The sequence below is a fragment of the Callithrix jacchus genome, chromosome 3, assembly GCF_049354715.1.
Source record: "Callithrix jacchus isolate 240 chromosome 3, calJac240_pri, whole genome shotgun sequence".
NCBI lineage: Eukaryota > Metazoa > Chordata > Mammalia > Primates > Cebidae > Callithrix > Callithrix jacchus.
The window spans coordinates 69704344-69724135 of record NC_133504.1 but is presented as its reverse complement, the minus strand read 5'-3'; the positions used below and the strand labels follow the sequence as shown (position 1 = coordinate 69724135).

General features: G+C 36.8%; 1 protein-coding gene across 3 annotated transcripts in view; it reads left to right on the top strand.

Moving 5' to 3' along the window:
- The window catches only part of INTU (inturned planar cell polarity protein), a 95906-nt gene extending 78192 nt beyond the window's left edge, over nucleotides 1-17714 (top strand). For all 3 annotated transcript variants that reach the window (XM_078366533.1, XM_035292979.3, XM_002806642.7), the window contains exons 10-16: nucleotides 2008-2070; nucleotides 3527-3748; nucleotides 4424-4906; nucleotides 6796-6893; nucleotides 11159-11348; nucleotides 14461-14618; nucleotides 17270-17714. In XM_078366533.1, the coding sequence (XP_078222659.1) occupies nucleotides 2008-2070; nucleotides 3527-3748; nucleotides 4424-4906; nucleotides 6796-6893; nucleotides 11159-11348; nucleotides 14461-14618; nucleotides 17270-17381 (1326 nt within the window). In that variant the 3' untranslated portion in view covers nucleotides 17382-17714. The remainder of the gene's footprint in view (nucleotides 1-2007; nucleotides 2071-3526; nucleotides 3749-4423; nucleotides 4907-6795; nucleotides 6894-11158; nucleotides 11349-14460; nucleotides 14619-17269) is intronic.
- The last annotated feature ends 2078 nt before the right edge of the window (nucleotides 17715-19792 follow it).

Genomic DNA, 19792 nt, shown 5'->3' with positions numbered 1-19792 from the left:
AAGGTTGAATACCAGAACAAATTTTGGTATATTCAGAAATGGACTACTACTCAGAAAAAAAGGTGTAGGGAGGTATCGAGGGAACTGTTCTACATGTCAATTTTGGTAGCACTTACATAACTGTATGCATTTGCCAAAACTCACAGAATACAAATTTTGCCTTAATTTTTAAAAATATGAAAATAAGGATTTCTTCTAAATGTTTTGGTGAAATTAGATTTAAGATTTAATCTTATATCCTGGTGCTGTGTTTTCCTTAGTTTTTAAAAATTATTATTAAGGTATAATTTATGTTCAGTAAATTCTTCTGTACCCCTTTACAGTCAACCACTCTCCATACCCCCAACCTCTTTGTGTTCTGTCCCCATGATTTTGCCTTTTCCAGGATGTCATATAAGTTAATCATCCTGCTCATCCTGGCCTTAATGCTGCTCTGGCTACTCAGCTGACCTCCTTTTACTTTCTGATACCTGAACATCCCTGCGCTGTTCAGCTCCACAATTCCCAACTCTTTGGTTCCTGGTCCATGACTGGGCCTCTGACAGCCACTTAGAATAAAGCAGACATTCCACATGTGTCTTGAGAATTTAAATAAACAATCATATAGTAGTTAATTTACTGTGTCTGGCTTTAACTTAGCATAATGGATTTAAGATTCATTCATGCTATTGTACAGGCAGTTCAGTCCTTAATATTGCTGAATAGTAGTATTCCATCATATAGATGTGTCACAATTTGTTTATCCATTCCCCAGTTGAGGAATGGTTAGTTTATTTCCAGTTTTTAGTTTTCTTTAGGTTTCATTGGGTTTAAAAAAAAAACTTATAAAAGTAATAGCTGGCTCACACCTGTAATCCCAGCACTTTGGGAGGCCAAGGTGGGTGGATCCCGAGGTCAAGAGATCAAGACCATCCTGGCCAACATGGTGAAACCCCGTCTCTAGTAAAAATACGAAAAATTAGCTGGGCATGGTGGCATGTGCCTGTAATCCCAGCTACTCAGGAGGCTGAGGCAGGAGAATTGCCTGAACCGAGGAGGCGGAGGTTGCGATGAGCCGAGATCACGCTATTGCACTCCAACCTGGGTAACAAGAGTGAAACTCTGTCTCAGGAAAAAAAAAAAAAAGCAATAGCTGTATACTGGGTGAAGACCCAAGCATGGTTATTAAAAGAAAATATCTTCGCTTATCCTTTTCTATCATTTCCATCCCCAGGTGTAACTGCTATTATGGATTGGAATGCATCCTTCCAGACCTTTTTCCATATACATACATTCCCACACACAAACACACAGGTATATAGTTGGTGGGGATGCTATTTTTAACAAAAATCAGATGATAATATATATTTTGTTCTGCAGCTTGCATGATTTGCTGAGCAGTGTATCCTAAAAACTTTTATGCCTGCTCCAATAGATCAGTCTTATTTTTTTTAACATATGTATGATATTCTGTGGTATATCTAGTTTTGCTGGCCATGCCTCCATTGTTGTTTTTCATGTTATCTCTAATTTTTCTATATTACAAATAATCCAACTGATTCCACTACTTGAGTATTCCTGTGGATTTCTATAAGTAGAATTACTCAAAGGGTATGTAGACTTATTTTTTTTTTATATACCACTTAGTTGCTTGCAAATAGGTTGCATCAATTTGTGCTTTCAAAAATAGCATATGGTAATATTGGATTTTGTAGATTATATAGAGTAAAAGCTTTTTGTCCTAAAAAGATTTGTTCTAAGAAATCCCTCATAGAGTAACAGATTTTATGTTCTTAATGTCTCTAATCAAGAGTCTTAAAAGAATAAAAAATAAGGTTGTTCTCAATGAAATAAATATATGTGTATTATATTTCATCCAAATACTCTGGTATACTGGTTTCTAAAGATGGCACTATGAAAAGTTTAGTTACTAAAGCATATAATTTTCATTTTAACTATTATAGCTTAATTGGAATTTTTATCACAAAAAAGTTAAAATATAAAATCCACTATGAATTTTTCCCCCAGTCTGAGGATTACTATGACATGAGGCGGCTATATACAATTTTGGGCTCTTCTCTATTTTATAAGGTAAGTTAAAGCTTTAAGTTGAAATGTCCAGCTGCTATATAAACAGACCTAAATTTTCAATACTTTTACAAACATGAAAAATACATTTCTCTCTTTTTTTCTGAATATAGCTACCATAGATTAAGATCTTTCTTATTTTAGAGACAGGGTCTTGCCCTGCCACCCAGGCTGGAGTGTAGGGTACAATCATAGCTCACTGCAGCCTCCATTCTCAGCTCAAACAATTCCCTGGCTCAAGCAATCCTTCTGCCTTGGCCTCCCAAAGTGCTGGGATTATAGGCGTCAGCCACCATACCTGATCAGATTAAGACCTTAAAACAAGATTTGCATCTACATATATGTAAATAATGGTAAATATTTATGATTTCATTGCATTCTAAAGCATTTATAAAGTATTTGCAAATGTGCACAGGAGAAACAGTACTCAAAGAACTAAGTATGTAAAAGGGAAGAACAATACTTTCCTTTTCAAAGAATGTGTTTTTTATCCTCTGCTGAAAAGTTGGCCGGGCATGGTGGCTCACGCCTGTAATCCCACCATTTTGGGAGGCCGAGGTGGGCAGATCATCAGAGGTCAGGAGTTTGAAACCAGCTTGTCCAACATGGTTAAACCCTGTCTCTACTAAAAATACAAAAAAAAAAAAAAAAAAAAAAAAAATTACCTGGGCATGGTGGTGCATGCCTGTAATCCCAGCTACTTGGGAGGCTAAGGCACAAGAATTTCTTTAATCCAGAAAGCAGAAGCTGCAGTGAGTCAAGATTACACCACTACACTCCAGCCTGGGGTGGGTGGTGCATGCCTATAATCCCAGCTTCTTGGGAGGCTGAGGCACAAGAATTGCTTTAACCCAGGAAGCAGAAGCTGCAGTGAGCCAAGATCACATCACTGTACTCCAGCCTGGGGTGACAGAGTGAGACTCAGTTCAATTAAAAAGAAAAAGGAAAAAAGAAAAGTAACCTACATCTTTTAAATAAATCTTATATAACATTTAGTTGATGTCCATGTAAAGCAAATGAGGCATCGAATGAATTTAAGTATTTTTATTTTTAAAAAAGGATTTTTAAACACAATATAAAGCACATCTAACAAAGAATCAAGCAGTAGGGAAGGGTGCACAGTGAAAAGTGAGTCTCTGTCATGACCCCTGCTTCTTGACTTTCCATTCTCAGAATTCAGTTCTTTTTTAATTTTGCTAAATACTGAAGCTGTACTACACAGAAGTGATCTTGATCTTACTTTGTGCTTAAGTCTACCTACTGGTAGACCTTAAGTTATCATTTGATCTCTATTTTGACCTCAAGAAAAAAATCATTTGCTTTTACTGTATTTATCCCATTTGAAACTAGAATATTCTAAACCAACTGAAGAAGTGTTTATAAAACTCTTAGAAATATATTATGGCATTAATTGCTTTATATCACTGGTAGACTTTTGCTCTTTGTGATTAAATTCAAGGGTTATTTGATATGCAATCATTTGCCCAAGGAAGATCTTATTGATATTACTGTATACTGTCGCCACTATTGTCTGCTGCCATTAGCAGCAAAACAAAGAATTGGTCAGTTGATAATATGGAGAGAAGTGTTTCCTCAGCATCACCTCCGACCTTTGGCAGACTCAAACACTGAAGTCTTTCCGGAACCTGAAGGAAGATATTTTTTGCTAATTGTTGGCTTGGTAAGTTTACCTCAGCTTCTTTCTTGAGATTTTTCATCTTTTTTTCTTTTTCTTTTTTTTTTTTTTTTTTTGGCTGGGGAGGGATGCAGGGGTGGGTAGGTATCTATTGACTGTCTAAATAAATACACAAACATGCTCATTTAAAATTAGTATGTCTAATACTAGTATTCAAAGAAATATTACATGCCCCTTATTCCTTTTCTTTTGTATCCATTTAATACCAATGGACAAATAATAAAATCTAAGAAAACATTTTAGCAGGTTTTTAAAGTCTTTTGTTCCCCTTTCTATAGTGGTTTTATCCAGTCGCTTGTTTTGGGAGATAGAGGGAGACATGAAAAGAATATAGAATCAGAAACAGAATAAATATGTAATTGTAGATGAAAGGACTTCCGATAACTGAGGCTCTTTGACAGCTATCTTAGGGAATTCCGTGTCTCAAAAGAAGTGGTTTGATGTTATATCAAGATAAGGCAATGTAAGATTGTTTTCAACTGAGATCAAGAAGCATTGATAATAACCAAAAAGGAAAGATGAGGGAGGAGATTTTTATAATCATCATATTATTATGCCATATGCCTCTGTGTCTTCAGTATTTATAAATTTATACATGTACATTTTATGTAAATATTTTCATGGTAACTAAACCTACATTTGTAATTTTTTTCCCTTTAGAAACATTATATGCTATGTGTACTATTAGAAGCTGGAGGCTGTGCATCCAAAGCTATTGGGAATCCAGGACCAGACTGTATATATGTGGATCAGGTCAAAACAACTCTTCAACAGCTGGAGGGAGTAGATTCTCGCATAGATGAGCGACTGGCATCTCCTCCAATCCCCTGTTTGTCTTGTGCTGACTGGTTCCTTACTGGATCACGTGAAAAAACAGATAGCTTGACCACTTCACCTATTCTCAGTAGGCTACAAGGTACTTCCAAAGTAGCAACCTCTCCAACATGTAGAAGAACGCTTTTTGGTGACTATTCCTTAAAGACACATAAGCCCAGTCCTTCGCGAAGCAGTGAAGGATCTGACAATGGTTGTGAAGGTGGAGAAGATGATGGCTTTAGCCCCCATACTACACCAGATGCGGTACGGAAGGAAAGAGAATATCAGGGCTCTGTTGGTTTAGAAGAAAGTGGAACCTCGTTTAAGGTGTGTGTTCATTCAAGTGTGTACATTCTGGGAGCTAAGCTGTCTCTCCAGTCCTTATTTTATAATTGCAAGACAGTTTTTTTTAGTGGCATACCATTCTGCATTTGACATGGTGGATGTTTCAGTCACTGCTGGCAAACCAATGATTTTGAACCAAAAAGAAAAAGAAATATCAGGCCAGGCATGGCAGATTGTTTGAGGCTGGGAGTTGGAGACCAACCTGGCCAATGTGGTGAAACCCAGTCTCTACTAAAATTACAAAAATTAGCCAGGCATGGTGGTGCACACCTGTAATTTCAGATACATCTGGAGGCTGAGGCACAAGAATTGCTTAAACCCAGGAGGCAGAGGTTGTAAATGAGCCAGGATTGTGCCACTGCACAATCTGTCACTCCAGCTTGGGTGACAGAGTGAGACTCTATCTCAAAAAAAGGAAAAAAAGAAAAATACCAAGTAATAAGACAGGAGCCCCTTGACCTCGTTTTCTGTTTAACAGTACTTAGAGATAGGGAACTTTAATCTTAATTTCCATGTTCATCTCTTTCTTCCCTATTTGCAATGATAACAGAGAGCATGCAAGCCATGGGGCCTGTTGTGGGGCGATCTGACTAAATAGCCAATGAAGTGTTCAGCAAAGAGAATCAGAACCCTAAATGTGTGTATGTGTATGTGTCTGTATATGTCTCTGTGTGTGTGTATTATCCTATTTTTATAGATTTTAAAATCTGAACCTGTATAATACTCAAAGATTTAAAAGTTGACTGTAAAGAGGATGTTTATTTTTCAGATTATCATTTTTCCTGATTTTTTCCCCATGAAAATACCATAAAATATCCAAATGATCATCAAAACATTCACCCTGGGAGGCTTTGTACTTATTCTAGTGATGCTGCCGTCTTTCAAAACATTTTTGAAACTTGTCATTTGGGTGGATGGAAGTGATACCAGATGAGAAGTCTGAGAAGGAGCACAAATAAAATATGAGATGCTAGTAGCGTGGCATAAATAACCAGATGCAATCTCCTCATTCCAAACAACAGAATACTTTTGGAGCCCTAAGAGAGGTGTATTTGGAAATACTGACATCAGTACCATACCTATTATCCCAGTCAATGAAATTGGTAGAAATAGTCTAAAAGGATTTGGACAGATTAAAGAATTACCAAGCCCAGAACAGCTCCTAAGAGAAACTGAGTTCACCTTTAAGATTCAGCCATTTAGCTGGATGAGGTGGCCCATGCCTGTAAATCCCAGCACTTTGGGAGGCCGAGGCAGGCAGATCATTTGAGGTCAGGAGTTTGAGACCACAATGACTAACATGGCAAAACCCTGTCTCTACTAAAATACAAAAATTAGCCTGGCATGGTGGCAGGCACCTGTAATCCCAGCTACTCAGGAGGCTGAGGAAGGAGAATCACTTGAACCCAGGAGGTGGAGGTTGCAATGAGCCGAGATCACGCCACTGCACTCCAGCCTGGGTGACGGAGTGAGACTCTATCTCAAAGGAAAAAAAATTCAGCCATTCAACAAATGTTGATTAAATACCTACTAAGTGCCAAGGGCCATACTACACAAAAGAGATACAGAAATGAATAAGACACAGCCCCTGGCTTTGAGGAGTGCAGAGTCTAGGAAGGGAGACAAGTATGCATACATACAAACTTGGTAATGGCTCTGGTAGGAGGTTTTCAGGGAATACCATAATGCCATCCCAGAACATGACCCTGGGATCCATAAGTGAAGAGGTACAAGTTAGTATCAAAAATATTTAAAGGAAGCATTGCAAAATGGTAAGTAGTTCTCTTAGAAGGATGTTTAGTTTTTAAATTATTTCTGCTATATCATTCCATTCTTAGATATAACCCAATCTACTTAACTATATTTTTCAGGTCACTAAAAAGAAGTCTACTCTTCCAAATCCATTTCATTTGGGAAACTTGAAAAAGGACCTTCCAGAAAAAGAATTAGAAATATATAACACAGTGAAGTAAGAAACTTCCTTATTCTTGCTCACTTAAACTCTTTCAGGAAGTTTTACAGTGATAAAGTACAATTCTATAACATATATTTTACTCAACAAATGTAATTCTGATATATCTTACATATTAAAGATAATATCTGTGGTATTTCTTTAATATTTCATTATACATTTAGGAAAATGACCATGTACTGTAAGAGAAAAACACAAAGTAGTGTTTCAAAATGTGAAAGTCCCCCTTTATTTCTCTTCCACAGGTTACCTCCCTTTTGTGTATTTAATATAATTTTTAAATTAGAGTTTACTATTTTTAGAGTGTTTCGTGGATACAGTGGTGTGCTGTCCAGTACCATAGCTCAGGGTATTCCTTCCCAACACTTGAGAGTGGTGGCTGCTAATGCCTCACAGCTCCCCTAGCCATGTCACTCCCCTAGCCTTGTCCTACATGGAAGCTTGTTGACTCAGCTAAGGTTACACTCCTTCCTGGGAGGAGCCCACTTCCAATGACTAATAAATAAATGAGTACAAAGGCTTGGTCCCTTGCCTAAATTGAAGACAATTCTGAAAGGGCAACCAAGTTTCATAGTACCCGGTGGTATCCACTGAGGCTTGTTGCTGCCACAGCACATTTCACTTTCTCCCTCCGCTTAATCCTGCTCAGTCATTCCACCCCTACAGCCGTTTTTCCCAAGAGTACTTCCTAATGTTTCCTTCCGGCATAGCTCACTCTCAGAGTTTAGGTCCCAGGGAACTGGACCCATTACACTCTCTTTAAAAAACAGGTAAAATTCGAACTTGCATTGAGTAGGGAGTTCTGACATAAAAGAAACTGAGTGAGGCTTCACAGGCTCTCCTGTTTTAAAAGATGCCAAAGATGGGTGTTTATTCTCATTAGACATAGAAAGGTGTTTTGATACTGTGTAGTTCATTTAAAAAGCATAATTATTATAATATGAAATGTTATACATTCACTTCTTATGCAGTTATCATGTGGTGATGCGGATCTGCCTGGATCTTGGCAGACATTTCATTATGTGTGGGATCAACTGGTGTAATAAACTCATCACAGACTCTCCTGTTTTAAAAGATGCCAAAGATGGGTGTTTATTCTCATTAGACATAGAAAGGTGTTTTGATACTGTGTAGTTCATTTAAAAAGCATAATTATTATAATATGAAATGTTATACATTCACTTCTTATGCAGTTATCATGTGGTGATGCGGATCTGCCTGGATCTTGGCAGACATTTCATTATGTGTGGGATCAACTGGTGTAATAAACTCAATTGCATACTTTTATTTGAACAACTAGACATGTACAAATAGAATTCACACACATATAGTACAGAGCTACCACATTCTTAATCATCGAAACACTTTATAGTAAGTTCAAATATATGTGTTACAAGGTTGTTAGGAAATTCTTTTTTTCTGAAGTCAAGACAAAAACAAAGTAACTTGTCTGCATAAAATATGTTTGAAATCTGAAGTGTTAAAATTTGGTATTTAGTGCCTCTAAATATGAATGTTTAATTTTTTGATAGTTAAACATGATTTTTAGATGAGTAAATTGGAACCAAACCCTTTATGGAACCCAAAAGTACCTTCACAACACTTTAGTCTTCCATTTAACAAAAACTATTGCTCTGAAATTTTATTACCTCCATATCATGTTATGTTGGCATTGTCTCTAGTAAAAGGAAACTCTTTTTTCAAATTCAGTGGTTTAAACATAAATTCACATGTGGTGTAAATCACAGGCTCTCCTGTTTTAAAAGATGCCAAAGATGGGTGTTTATTCTCATTAGACATAGAAAGGTGTTTTGATACTGTGTAGTTCATTTAAAAAGCATAATGTAAAACAGGATGTAATATACTATCCTAAACTATATACACCTATCTTTGTAAAATAAAATATATATAATATATTGAAAATAACATATATAAAACATCTCATTCAGTAAATAAGTCCTACCCATTCTTCCAGTAGTTCTTGAATCCGTTCACTCCTCTATTGACACTACCCTGGTTTAGGCTCCCATTTTCTTTCACCTGGTTTTATTGCAACAATGTCTCAACTCCTAGCCTACCCTAAACCCATTCTCAACTACAGGAGTAACCTTTCTGAAGACTAACTCTGACTTAATCTGCTTTCTTATACAAATCTTTTGTCTTCCTACTGGGTAATTGCTTAATTGGTGATTTTTAAGACTTTTAGTTAATATAAACTAAGTGGGCCGGACTCAGTGGCTCACACCTGTAATTCCAGCACTTTGGGAGGCTGAGGCAGGCGGATCACCTGAGGTCAGGAGTTTGAGACCAGCCTGACCAACATAGAGAAACTCTGTCTCTACTAAAAATACAAAATTAGCTGGGCATGGTGGCACATGCCTGTAATCCCAGCTACTCAGAAGGCTGAGGCAGGAGAATTGCTTGAACCCAGGAGGCAGAGATTGCAGTGAGCTGAGATTGTGCCTTTGCACTCCAGCCTGGGTAACAAGAGCAAAACACTGTTTAAAAAAAATATATGTGTGTGTGTGTGTGTGTGTGTGTGTGTATACACACACACACACACACAGACTGAATGAGTTTATGGTTTTTTGAACTCCCAACCTCAGGTGATCCACCCGCCTTGGCCTCCAAAGTGCTTGGATTACAGGCATGAGCCACCACGCCCAACGTTTATGGTTTTTTAAGAGCTAAACCTGTTTATTGTATTGTGGCTTATTTTTTAGAGAAAATTTGAAAGATAACAAAAATGTTAATTCTATCCCCCCAAAAGAAATGTATTAATAATTCTTTTGTAAAGAATAATTTTGTTCCATACTTTTTAAATCTGAAGATCTCCAGATTAAAAGGTATATTTTAAATTATTTTCCTTTTAAAATAACCATAATTTCTTTCATCTTATTTAAGTTATTATTTCTGTAAAGGTTGTCAGCCACCAGTTGTTAATGAGCCAGTTGCCCTATGGAAAAGTGAGAAAAGAATTTGTAAATAATTTCATTCCCTCTCTATCACTGGTCTCAAAAAAGAGTACCAAGGCCATAAATCAGTGATAAGAAGTTTATTTGGATCATGCTGCTTAATTAACTGTTTAACAAGAATTTAATCTGCATGGATGATCTAGGTAGTATCTAGGCTAAGAGCTAAAATATGCCTTTTTCTTGCCTCTATGCTTATGGCTGGAAAAAAATCAACTGAAGATATTTTTTAGTATAGACAGCCTTTTATCACAGAAGGATTAAAATGGGGCAGCTTGAGTATTTGAGATGCATGTGAGGAATTGCTGCAATCAGAAGTGAGCCCTGGAGAGAAAAAAGCAAGGTATCACAGAACAAGTTTCAGAGTCAGCTAAAATCTGCTATTTGGCTATGTGACCTCTCAAGCAAGTTAATCCAAGTCCTCTTAATGTTGATTTTCTCATGGTTAAAGTGAGGATGGTAATGGATATTATCTTGCAATATCATTATAAGAATTAAAACTAAGGTATTTTAAAGCACCTACCCTGGTATATAAAGGGCATTCACTATATGTTAATTATTATTATTATTTCATTGTTGCTATTACTATTGTTCTTTTGCTTATCTTACTGCTGATACAAATTAACAGTATTTATAGGTCCTGCTGGCCTGTCTGAGATTAAACTAGGAGGAAAGATGGGGAAGAAAGAAAAAATGAGTAAGAGAACATAGGAAAGAAAGAAGATGGTAATAATGAGAAGTGGTAGAATACTACCAGGAATTATCATGGTATTATGTAGAATATTAATCTAACTTTTGCAGTCATAATAATAATTTTATTTTTCTTCAGGAACATCAGTTTGACTATCATGAGAAAAGACTTTAATGCTACTAACTTAAATGTATTTAGTTTGTTGGAAGGTACTTTTATATGTGCTCCTCCCTAGACTGATACCTTGTTTATGGCTTTTAGCTATCTGGACCAGACAGCTGAGTCATTTAATACCAACCATGGAAAAAGAGGCAGTTAACCAATTTGGGTTGTTTAGCAAAGGAATGATTAAGTTACTTGAAAATGAGTTGATGTTTATTTATCCTTGCATAACATGTAGTATTTGTCTTCATTAGCTTGTATTTCAGTTAAGGATGAAGAGAGAATTAAATGTTTAGCCCAGTCTTCCATCCCTAATTATACTATTAATATTATATTGTAGATAAAAGCTTGTAAGAAGTCTACTAAATTCAAAATGAACCAATATTTTTAAATTTACTAAAATTTCATCTTTCTTCTTTTTTTTTCTTCTTTTTAAGACTGACATCTGGTCCTGAGAACACACTTTTCCACTACGTTGCCTTAGAAACAGTGCAAGGAATCTTTATTACTCCTACCCTTGAAGAGGTGGCACAGCTAAGTGGCTCTATCCACCCTCAGCTAATAAAGAATTTCCATCAGTGTTGTCTTTCCATTCGTGCAGTTTTCCAACAGACATTGGTGGAAGAGGTAAGGCACTGCTATAAATATAGTTTTCTGCCAGTTTAATTTCCACATCTCTAAGCATTCTATTCTCTAATCAATATGTCCAGCATTGTTTTCATTTAATTAAGTTTTTAAAAAATATTCACTCAAGGCCGGGCGCGGTGGCTCAAGCCTGTAATTCCAGCACTTTGGGAGGCCGATGCGGGTGGATCACGAGGTCGGTAGATCGAGACCATCCTGGTCAACATGGTGAAACCCCGTCTCTACTAAAAATTACAAAAAATTAGCTGGGCACGGTGGCGTGTGCCTGTAATCCCAGCTACTCAGGAGGCTGAGGTAGGAGAATTGACTGAACCCAGGGGGCGGAGGTTGCGGTGAGCCGAGATTGCACCATTGCACTCCAGCCTGGGTAACAAGAGCAAAACTCCGTCTCAAAAAAAAAAAAAAAATATTCACTCAATCTAACTTGGGTGCCAAAACAGTTATTCTCACAGTATTTCAAGGTTTTATTTTATACTGAATTTGAAGACTTGAGTTACGATTTCAGGAAATGGTAGACCTGTGTTTTCTACAGCAAAATAGAAAACAGTTGTTAAATATAAATTAACCTTCCACATTTGATATTTGTGACTCAACCATTACTTGGGTAATAATATTTACCAATTGGTTCCTAAAATAACTCTGATAATTCTTTAAATATTTAGCCAACAGTATAAGGCATTTTGGAATATAATGGATTAAGGCAGGGGTCCCCAACCCTGCTGGGCTACATACCAGCAGCTCTCTGTGGCCTGCTAGAAACCAGGCTGCACAGCAGGAAGTAAGTGGTGGGCCAGGGGACCTACCGCCTGAGCTCTGCCTCTTGTCAGATCAGCAGCGTATAGGAGTGCAAACCCTGTTGTAAACTGTGCATGTGAAGGATCTAGGCTTCGAACTTCTTATGAGAATCTAATGCCTGATGATCTGAGGTGGAACAGTTTCATCTTGAAACCATCCCTCCCCCAGAAATTGGTCTCCATTTCAAAAAGGTTGGGGACCACTGGGTTAAGGTACAGCTATAGACACAAGACTAATGCAAATGTTTTGGCATTTGGTTGGTTGGTTGCTTGCTTTTCTATCCAGGATGAAGTTTCATTGAATGTGGTTATCTGTTGAATAAATAATAATGCTGTATACAGTTACAGTATCAGATTGTTTTAATGGCAGGAAAAGATAGGTGTTGATTTCTTGAAAAGGATCAAACACACAGAGGTTTACTTGTGACATTATACAGCCAAAAAACCTTTCTGAAAATGGTTGTAACATATACAGCAATACGTGTATTAAGGATGCCAAATTTGTGAAGAACTTGGGTTTAAAAGTGGAAAAACATTGGACAAAGAATAAGGAATCCTGTACTGAGCCTTACTTCCTCCTATTTCCTCAGCTATGAAGCAAGTAGGCTGAATTACATCATCTCTCTGGGCTCATTCAGCAGTAAAATTCTGCGTCTTATAGGATTTTTCTTTGAGTCCTCAGAAATTATTATTTTGTAAAACTACTGTGTTTGGCCATATATTCCTATATGCTTTGGGTACTTATGCTCCTATTTCCCTATTTAACATAACTGATAAATTTTATAAAGGAGTATTTCATTTACTTACTTGATAATATTTAGTAATAGAAACTTGTTTTCCCTGTCTTATTTAAACACTGAAGTACCTACTCTGCACCAGACACTATTCTAGGAGCTTGGGATACAGCAGTGGACAAAACAAAGTCTTTTCCTTTGTGAAGCCTATTTTCTAATGGGGGAGAGAAAAGCATTAGAAAATAATATGCTGAGAAGAATCGGTGTCAAGCAAAATAATAACATATGGTAAGGATGAGAGTTAGGAGTGACTGTTTTAAAAGATCCCTCTGATCATATCAAGTGATACTTGAAGAGAGACCTGAATGAACTGAGAGAGCAAGCCATGTGGCTCTCTAGAGGCAGAGCTTCCAGAAAGAGGAACAGCAAATGCAAAACTGCAGAGCATTACTGCCTGAGCTCCGCCTCCTGTCAGATCAGCTCAGCATTAGATTCCCATGGAGAACAAACAACTGTTCATGCAAGGGCTCCTCACCTCTTATGAGACTCTAATGCCTGATGATCTGAGGTGGAACACTTTCATCCTGAAACCATTCTCTAGGGGCTAGGAGAGTGCTGGAGCAGACCGAGTGAGAAGAGAGTGGAAGAAGAGATCACGCAGGTAGCAGGGCCAGCTTGTGCATGGCCGAATGGACTATGATAAGGACTTTGGGCTTTTTTCTGAAAGAGATGATACATTCTTGAACAGTTCTGCCCAAAGAAGGGACATGACTCTAATTTTTTTTTAAAGGATCACTCAGGCTACTGTGGTTAGAACAGAAAACAGAGTAGCAAGGGTGGAGGCAGGGACCAGTTAGGAGCCTTTTGAAATTCTCAAAGCAAGAAGTGATTATGGATTCTGGAATCTGGATATATTTTGGAGGATGAACCAAAAAGATTTGTTGATGAATTAGATAAAAGTTATAAGGGAAAGAAGAGAATCAAGGATCCCTCCACTGTTTTGGCCTGAACCTTATAAGAAGTCTTTTAGTCCAAATGAGTCATTGTTTTGCTAACGCTTTAATCAGTATGAAAATTAAAGATTATGTGTCAAAGGAAGAGAAAATAATGCTTTAAATATATATATTTTTTCAGTTAATTACAGAATTATCTGTTCATTTAGAACACATTTATTAAGCACCTACTCTGTACCAGGCACTGCTGATTTTAAAACACAAAAGAAGATTGTATATTGTCTCTGCCCTAGGGAAAAAAGCCTATAATTTTCTATCTTCCACTGCAGAAGACAGATCTATAAACTGCTAATATAATGTAATGTACATACTACTAATAAGGGCTGTGAACAAAGTGTTCCCTAGAAAAGTCAAGGTACACTTTATCCATGAAGTCTCCTTTAGGATATGTTATTTAAGTATTGAGGAAGAATAGAAATTTTCCTGCAGATAAGAAGAATGTCATTGCAGGCACTTAAGTATTCAGATCAGCCAATTCAAATTAACCTGTGAAAACGTTTTAAAGTAACAGCAGTAATACCAGTTAATACTAACAATACCTATTAACTTACAGAAAAAGAAAGGACTAAATAGTAGAGACCATTCAGATTCTGCAAAGTCGGTGTCTTCTCTTAACCCTGTTAAAGAACATGGTGTATTGTTTGAATGTTCACCTGAAAACTGGACTGATCAGAAAAAAGCACCACCAGTTATGGCCTACTGGGTAGTAGGGTAAGTGGGGAAGAAAATTATTTGAAACTGAAGTGTTAGAAAAGTGAAAGAAAAGTGGTAAAGGAGAGTAACATTTTAAAATGTAGATATAGAATTGTTAATCTAGCTATAATATTTTAATATATTTTATTTGTTAAGTGTCTCCTTTAAATCCCTCCCAAGTATTTTTCTATTAAAAATTAGCTTACAAAATTATATTAGTAATACACTGAAAGAATAATTTCACAATTTTTCTCCTCTTCCTTTTTTCCCTAGTTCCTTCATTTCTTCCCCCTCTCTTCCCTTCCCTCTTCCATCCTCTCTTCTTTCTTCTCTTCTCCTATCTCTGCCCCCTGCCACAAGACCATGCCCAATCAGGACCCTCCCCACCTTTGTTTCCATCTCCTATCTCCCTCCTCTTCCATCCACTGTGCACCAGCTGCATGAGCACGAATCAGATCTTGCTTCTGCTGTTCCTTCTGCATGGGATATTCTATCCCTTGACCTTTGCACTTCTGGATCCTTGATATTCAGACTAGTGCTAACAGGTCATCTTGTGAGAGAAGATCCATAATCTCTTTCCCTCATCAAAGTGGCCACTCAGTTATTCTCTATATCACTCTTTTATTGTTGATTTTCTTGTCCTTTTCCACCCCCACCTGCATTAGAGTGCCAGTTTCTTGAGGTCAGGAATTGTATCTGTCTTGTCCACCACTGGCACCTGCAACAGTACCTGACACATAATATAGTCACTTGATAAATATGTGATGGCCGAGTAGGTGAGACTGTGCCTGGCAAACACTAAAACACAGTCATTGCCTCTAAAGGCCCTACATCTAGCAGAAGAAATATGAAATATGATTGAATATATATTTATATATATTATATAGAGAGAAATCTTATATATATGTGTGTGTATGTATACATATTTGTAAAATGAATTAGATAATACAACCACATGCTATAGGAATTCTGAGGAGGGGGCAAAGTCTAATGAACAAAGACCCAAACAGTGGAAATTATAAAGCACAGCAGTGAGCAGACTGGTTTGCCAAGATGGTACAAGAATGACATATACAAAGATTAAGTGAACGATCAAGTCGGGAACCTAAGTTAGGACTACTGCAGAGAGCCTTCATTGAAGGTTCTTTGAGTTGGAGTAAAAGTTGGTGGAGGAAAGGGCACAGAATTAGTTGGAAATAAGGATCGTGGATACCTACCATGTAGTATTAAGCTGTATGACAGATACTTTACAGACATTACGCAAAGCAGAAATTGCCATGTGCTCGTCTATGGGATTTAGAATCACCTGAGTCACTTGTTAAAATCAGAGATGTCTGGGCCCCAGACCTACAAATCAAAATCTATGGGAGTGAGAATCTGTATTTTTAGTAAGTTCCCTTGTGATTATCATGTGAACCAGGCTTGGGAACATCAGTGTAAATTTAATTCCATGTAGTGTGATCAGAGCTGTACTACTGGAATATTAAACTGGGAGCAGCCAATGGAATGATGTGCACATGAGAGAGACTAGAAATGAGAAGACTAGTTAGGTACACATGCAGTTGTTCAATGGAGTTTTAACTGCATTCATTACAATTGGAATAGAAAGAATCAAAAGGTGTTGAATTATAATAATGCAGATTTATGCGGAAGAGAAATCTCAGAAAGTCAGGCAGAAGTATCTCCAATTTAAATAGATCAATTTATATAAATTTGTATTGATTAAATAAATTAAAATTTTACCACATGTTCTCACTCATAGGCAGGTGTTGAACAATGAGAACATATGGACACAGGGAGGGGAGCATCACACACTGGGGCCTGTTGGGGGTAAATAGGGGAGGGATAGCAGGGGGTGGGGAGTTGGAGAGAGAGAGCATGGGGAGAAATGCCAGATATAGGTGAAGGGGAGGAAGGCAGCAAATCACGCTGCCATGTGTGTACCTATGCAACAGTCTTGCATGTTCTTCACATGTACCCCAAAACCTAAAATGCAATTAAAAAAAATAGCCTGGCATGGTGGTGGGTGCCTATAATACCAGCTATTTGGGTGGCTCAGGCAGGAGAATCACTTGAACCCAGAAGGCAGAGGTTGTAGTGAGCCAAGATTGTACCACTGCACTCCAACCTGGGTGACAGAATGAAACTCTGTCTCCAAAATAAATAAATAAATAAATAAATAAATAAATAAATGCTTTCTCTCTTAAAAAAAAAAAAAAAACTCTTTAAGAAAACCAAATAAAATTTCAATGTTGATTCCAATTCAGTTCTATTTGCAAAAATAAAGCTACCATCTTTAATGTTTTAATAAAAATTAAACATTAGAAAGTAAATAGCAATAAAATATTTAATAACTATTGTGCCTGTGATGCTAGTGCTACTGGCTTTATTGTAGTAACTAGATTTACTATTTAAAAACTGAGTGGTATCATAATATGTATTGATAAAACAGTATTATTATAGTCTGGAACAATAAAAAAATAATTGACCTAAGGCATGTATTATTTATTTAGAAATAAATCTAGCTGCTTTCTCCCTTCTGCAGATTCAGATTCATGGATTTTTAACTTACTACTGATGCTTTCAAAAACAAAAATTAATTAATTGGAGGGTTAGAGTTGTTCTTGTTGTTTTAATTTCTGAAATGAGTGTGTTCTTTTCTTCTGCAGGAGACTTTTTCTTCATCCAAAACCTCAAGAACTTTATGTCTGTTTTCATGACTCAGTCACAGAAATTGCCATTGAAATAGCTTTTAAATTGTTCTTTGGATTAATCTTGTAGCCATACTTTCTTGTTGTGTAGAAACACGTGCACAGAGGATTAAACACTGTCAAAATTGCTGAAATCAATACACAAAGAGATAAAGTTTAGCTTCTTTTTACTTTTCAATATTGAACATAGTATTGTTAAATATTGAAATGAAATGCTGTTGTATTTGGTACATTAAATCTTAATGTAATATTTCTTTTTAGAATATACTTGATCAAAATATGAAAGAAGGGATTGTTAACTTGTTGCTACTTTGGTATATAATGTTAATTTATTGACTGGTTTGAAATCATGTGAAGTGTTTTATATAAGATTAATATAGGAAATGTTTATTTTGGAAGAATACCCAATTTGTTGTTTATTTTTCTCAAAACTCATACTGATATCTGTTGAAACAATCATGAAATTGGGAGGAGGTGACCAGGTTCTGTAACTAAGTAGTGCTATGACTATGAGCAAGTTTTTGTACCTCTCTAAGCTCAGAGTTTTCATGTAAAATGAGATGATTGCACTGAGGTTTCAAAAGTCCCTCTTAAGTAAAATGTACTACTTTTATTTTATTTTTAGTTCTAGGGTACATGTGCAGGATATTAGGTTTGTTACATAGGTAAATGTGTGCCATGGCAGTTTGCCGCACCTGTCAACCCATCACCTAGGTATAAAGCCTAGCATGCATTAACTATTTTTCCTAATACTCTCTCTCCCCCAACCCGCACCCCCAACAGGTCCCAGTGTGTGTTGTTCCCCTCCCTATGTTCATATGTTCTCATGGTTCAGCTCCAACTTATAAGCAAGAGTATATAGTGCTTGGTTTTCTGTTACTGTGTTAGTTTGCTGAGTATAATGGCTTCCAGCTTCATCCATGTCCCTGCAAAGGACATTATCTCATTCCTTTTTGTGGCTGCATAGTATTCCATGGTGTATGTGTACCACATTTTCTTTATCCAGTCTATTATTGATGGGCATTTGGGTTGATTCCGTGTCTCTGCTATTGTAAATAGTGCTGCAATCCACATATGTGTGCATGTATATTTGTAATGGAATGGTTTATATTCCTTTGGGTAATGGGATTGCTGAGTCAGATGATATTGTTGGTTCTAGAGCTTTGAGGAATCACCACACTGTCTTCCACAATGGTTGAACTAATTTCATTTCCACAAACAGTGTAAAAGTGTCCCTATTTTTCCACAGCTTCACCAGCATCTGTTATTTCTTGATTTTTTAATAATGGCCATTCTGACTGGTGTGAGATGGTATCTTATTGTGGTTTTGATTTGCATTTCTGTAACCATCAGTGATATTCAGCTTTTTTCATATATTTGTTGGCGGCATGAATGTCTTCTTTTGAGAGGTGTCTATTCATGTACTTTGCCCAGTTTTTAATGGGGCTGTTTGCTTTTATCTTGTAAATTTGTTTGAGTTCTTACAGATTCTAGATATCAGATCATTGTCAGATGGAGAGATTATAAAAATTTTCTCCCACTCTGTAGGTTGCCTGTTCATTCTGATGATAGTTTATTTTGCTGTGCAGAAGCTATTTAGTTTAATTTGATCCCATTTGTTAAGTTTTGCTTTTGTTGCAATTTCTTTTGGTGATTTCATCATGAAATTTGCCTGTGCCTATGTCTTGAATGGTATTGCCTAGATTTTCTTCTAGGGTTTTTGTAGTTTTGGCCTTTACATTAAAGCTTTTATTCCAAGTTAATTTTTATATATGAGGAAGGGGTCCCGTTTCTATTTTCTGCATATGGATAGCCAGTTCTCTTGCACCATTTATTAAATAAGGAATCCTTTCCCCGTTACTTGTTTTTGTCAGGTTTGTTGAAGATCGGATGGCTGTAGATGTGTAATCTTATCTCTGAGTTCTCTGTTATGTTCCATTGATCTATGTGTCTTTTCTTTGTACCAGTACCATGCTGTTTTGGTTATTGTAGCCTTACAGTATAGCTTCAAGTCTGGCAATGTGATGCCTCCAGCTTTGGTCTTTTCGCTTAGGATTGCCTTGGCTATACAGGCTCTTTTTTAGTTCCTTATGAATTTTAAAATAGTTTTCTCTAAGTCTATGAAGAATGTCAATGGTAGTTTAATGGGAATAACATTGACTCTATAAATCACTCTGGGCAGTATGGCCATTTTCATGATATTGATTCTTCCTGTCCATGAGCATGGAATATTTTTCCATTTGTTTGTGTCCTCTCTGGTTTCCTTGAGCAGTGAATTTTGATGAAATCACCAAAAGCAATTGCAGCCTTTCCTTGAAGAGGTACTTCACTTCCCTTGTTAGCTGTATTCCTAGGTATTCTCTCTGAAGCAGTTGTGAGTAGGAGTTCATTCATGAGTTGGATCTCTGCTTGCCTGCTGTTGGTGTATGGGAATACTTGTGACTTCTGCACATTTTGTATCTTGAGACTTTGCCAAAGTTG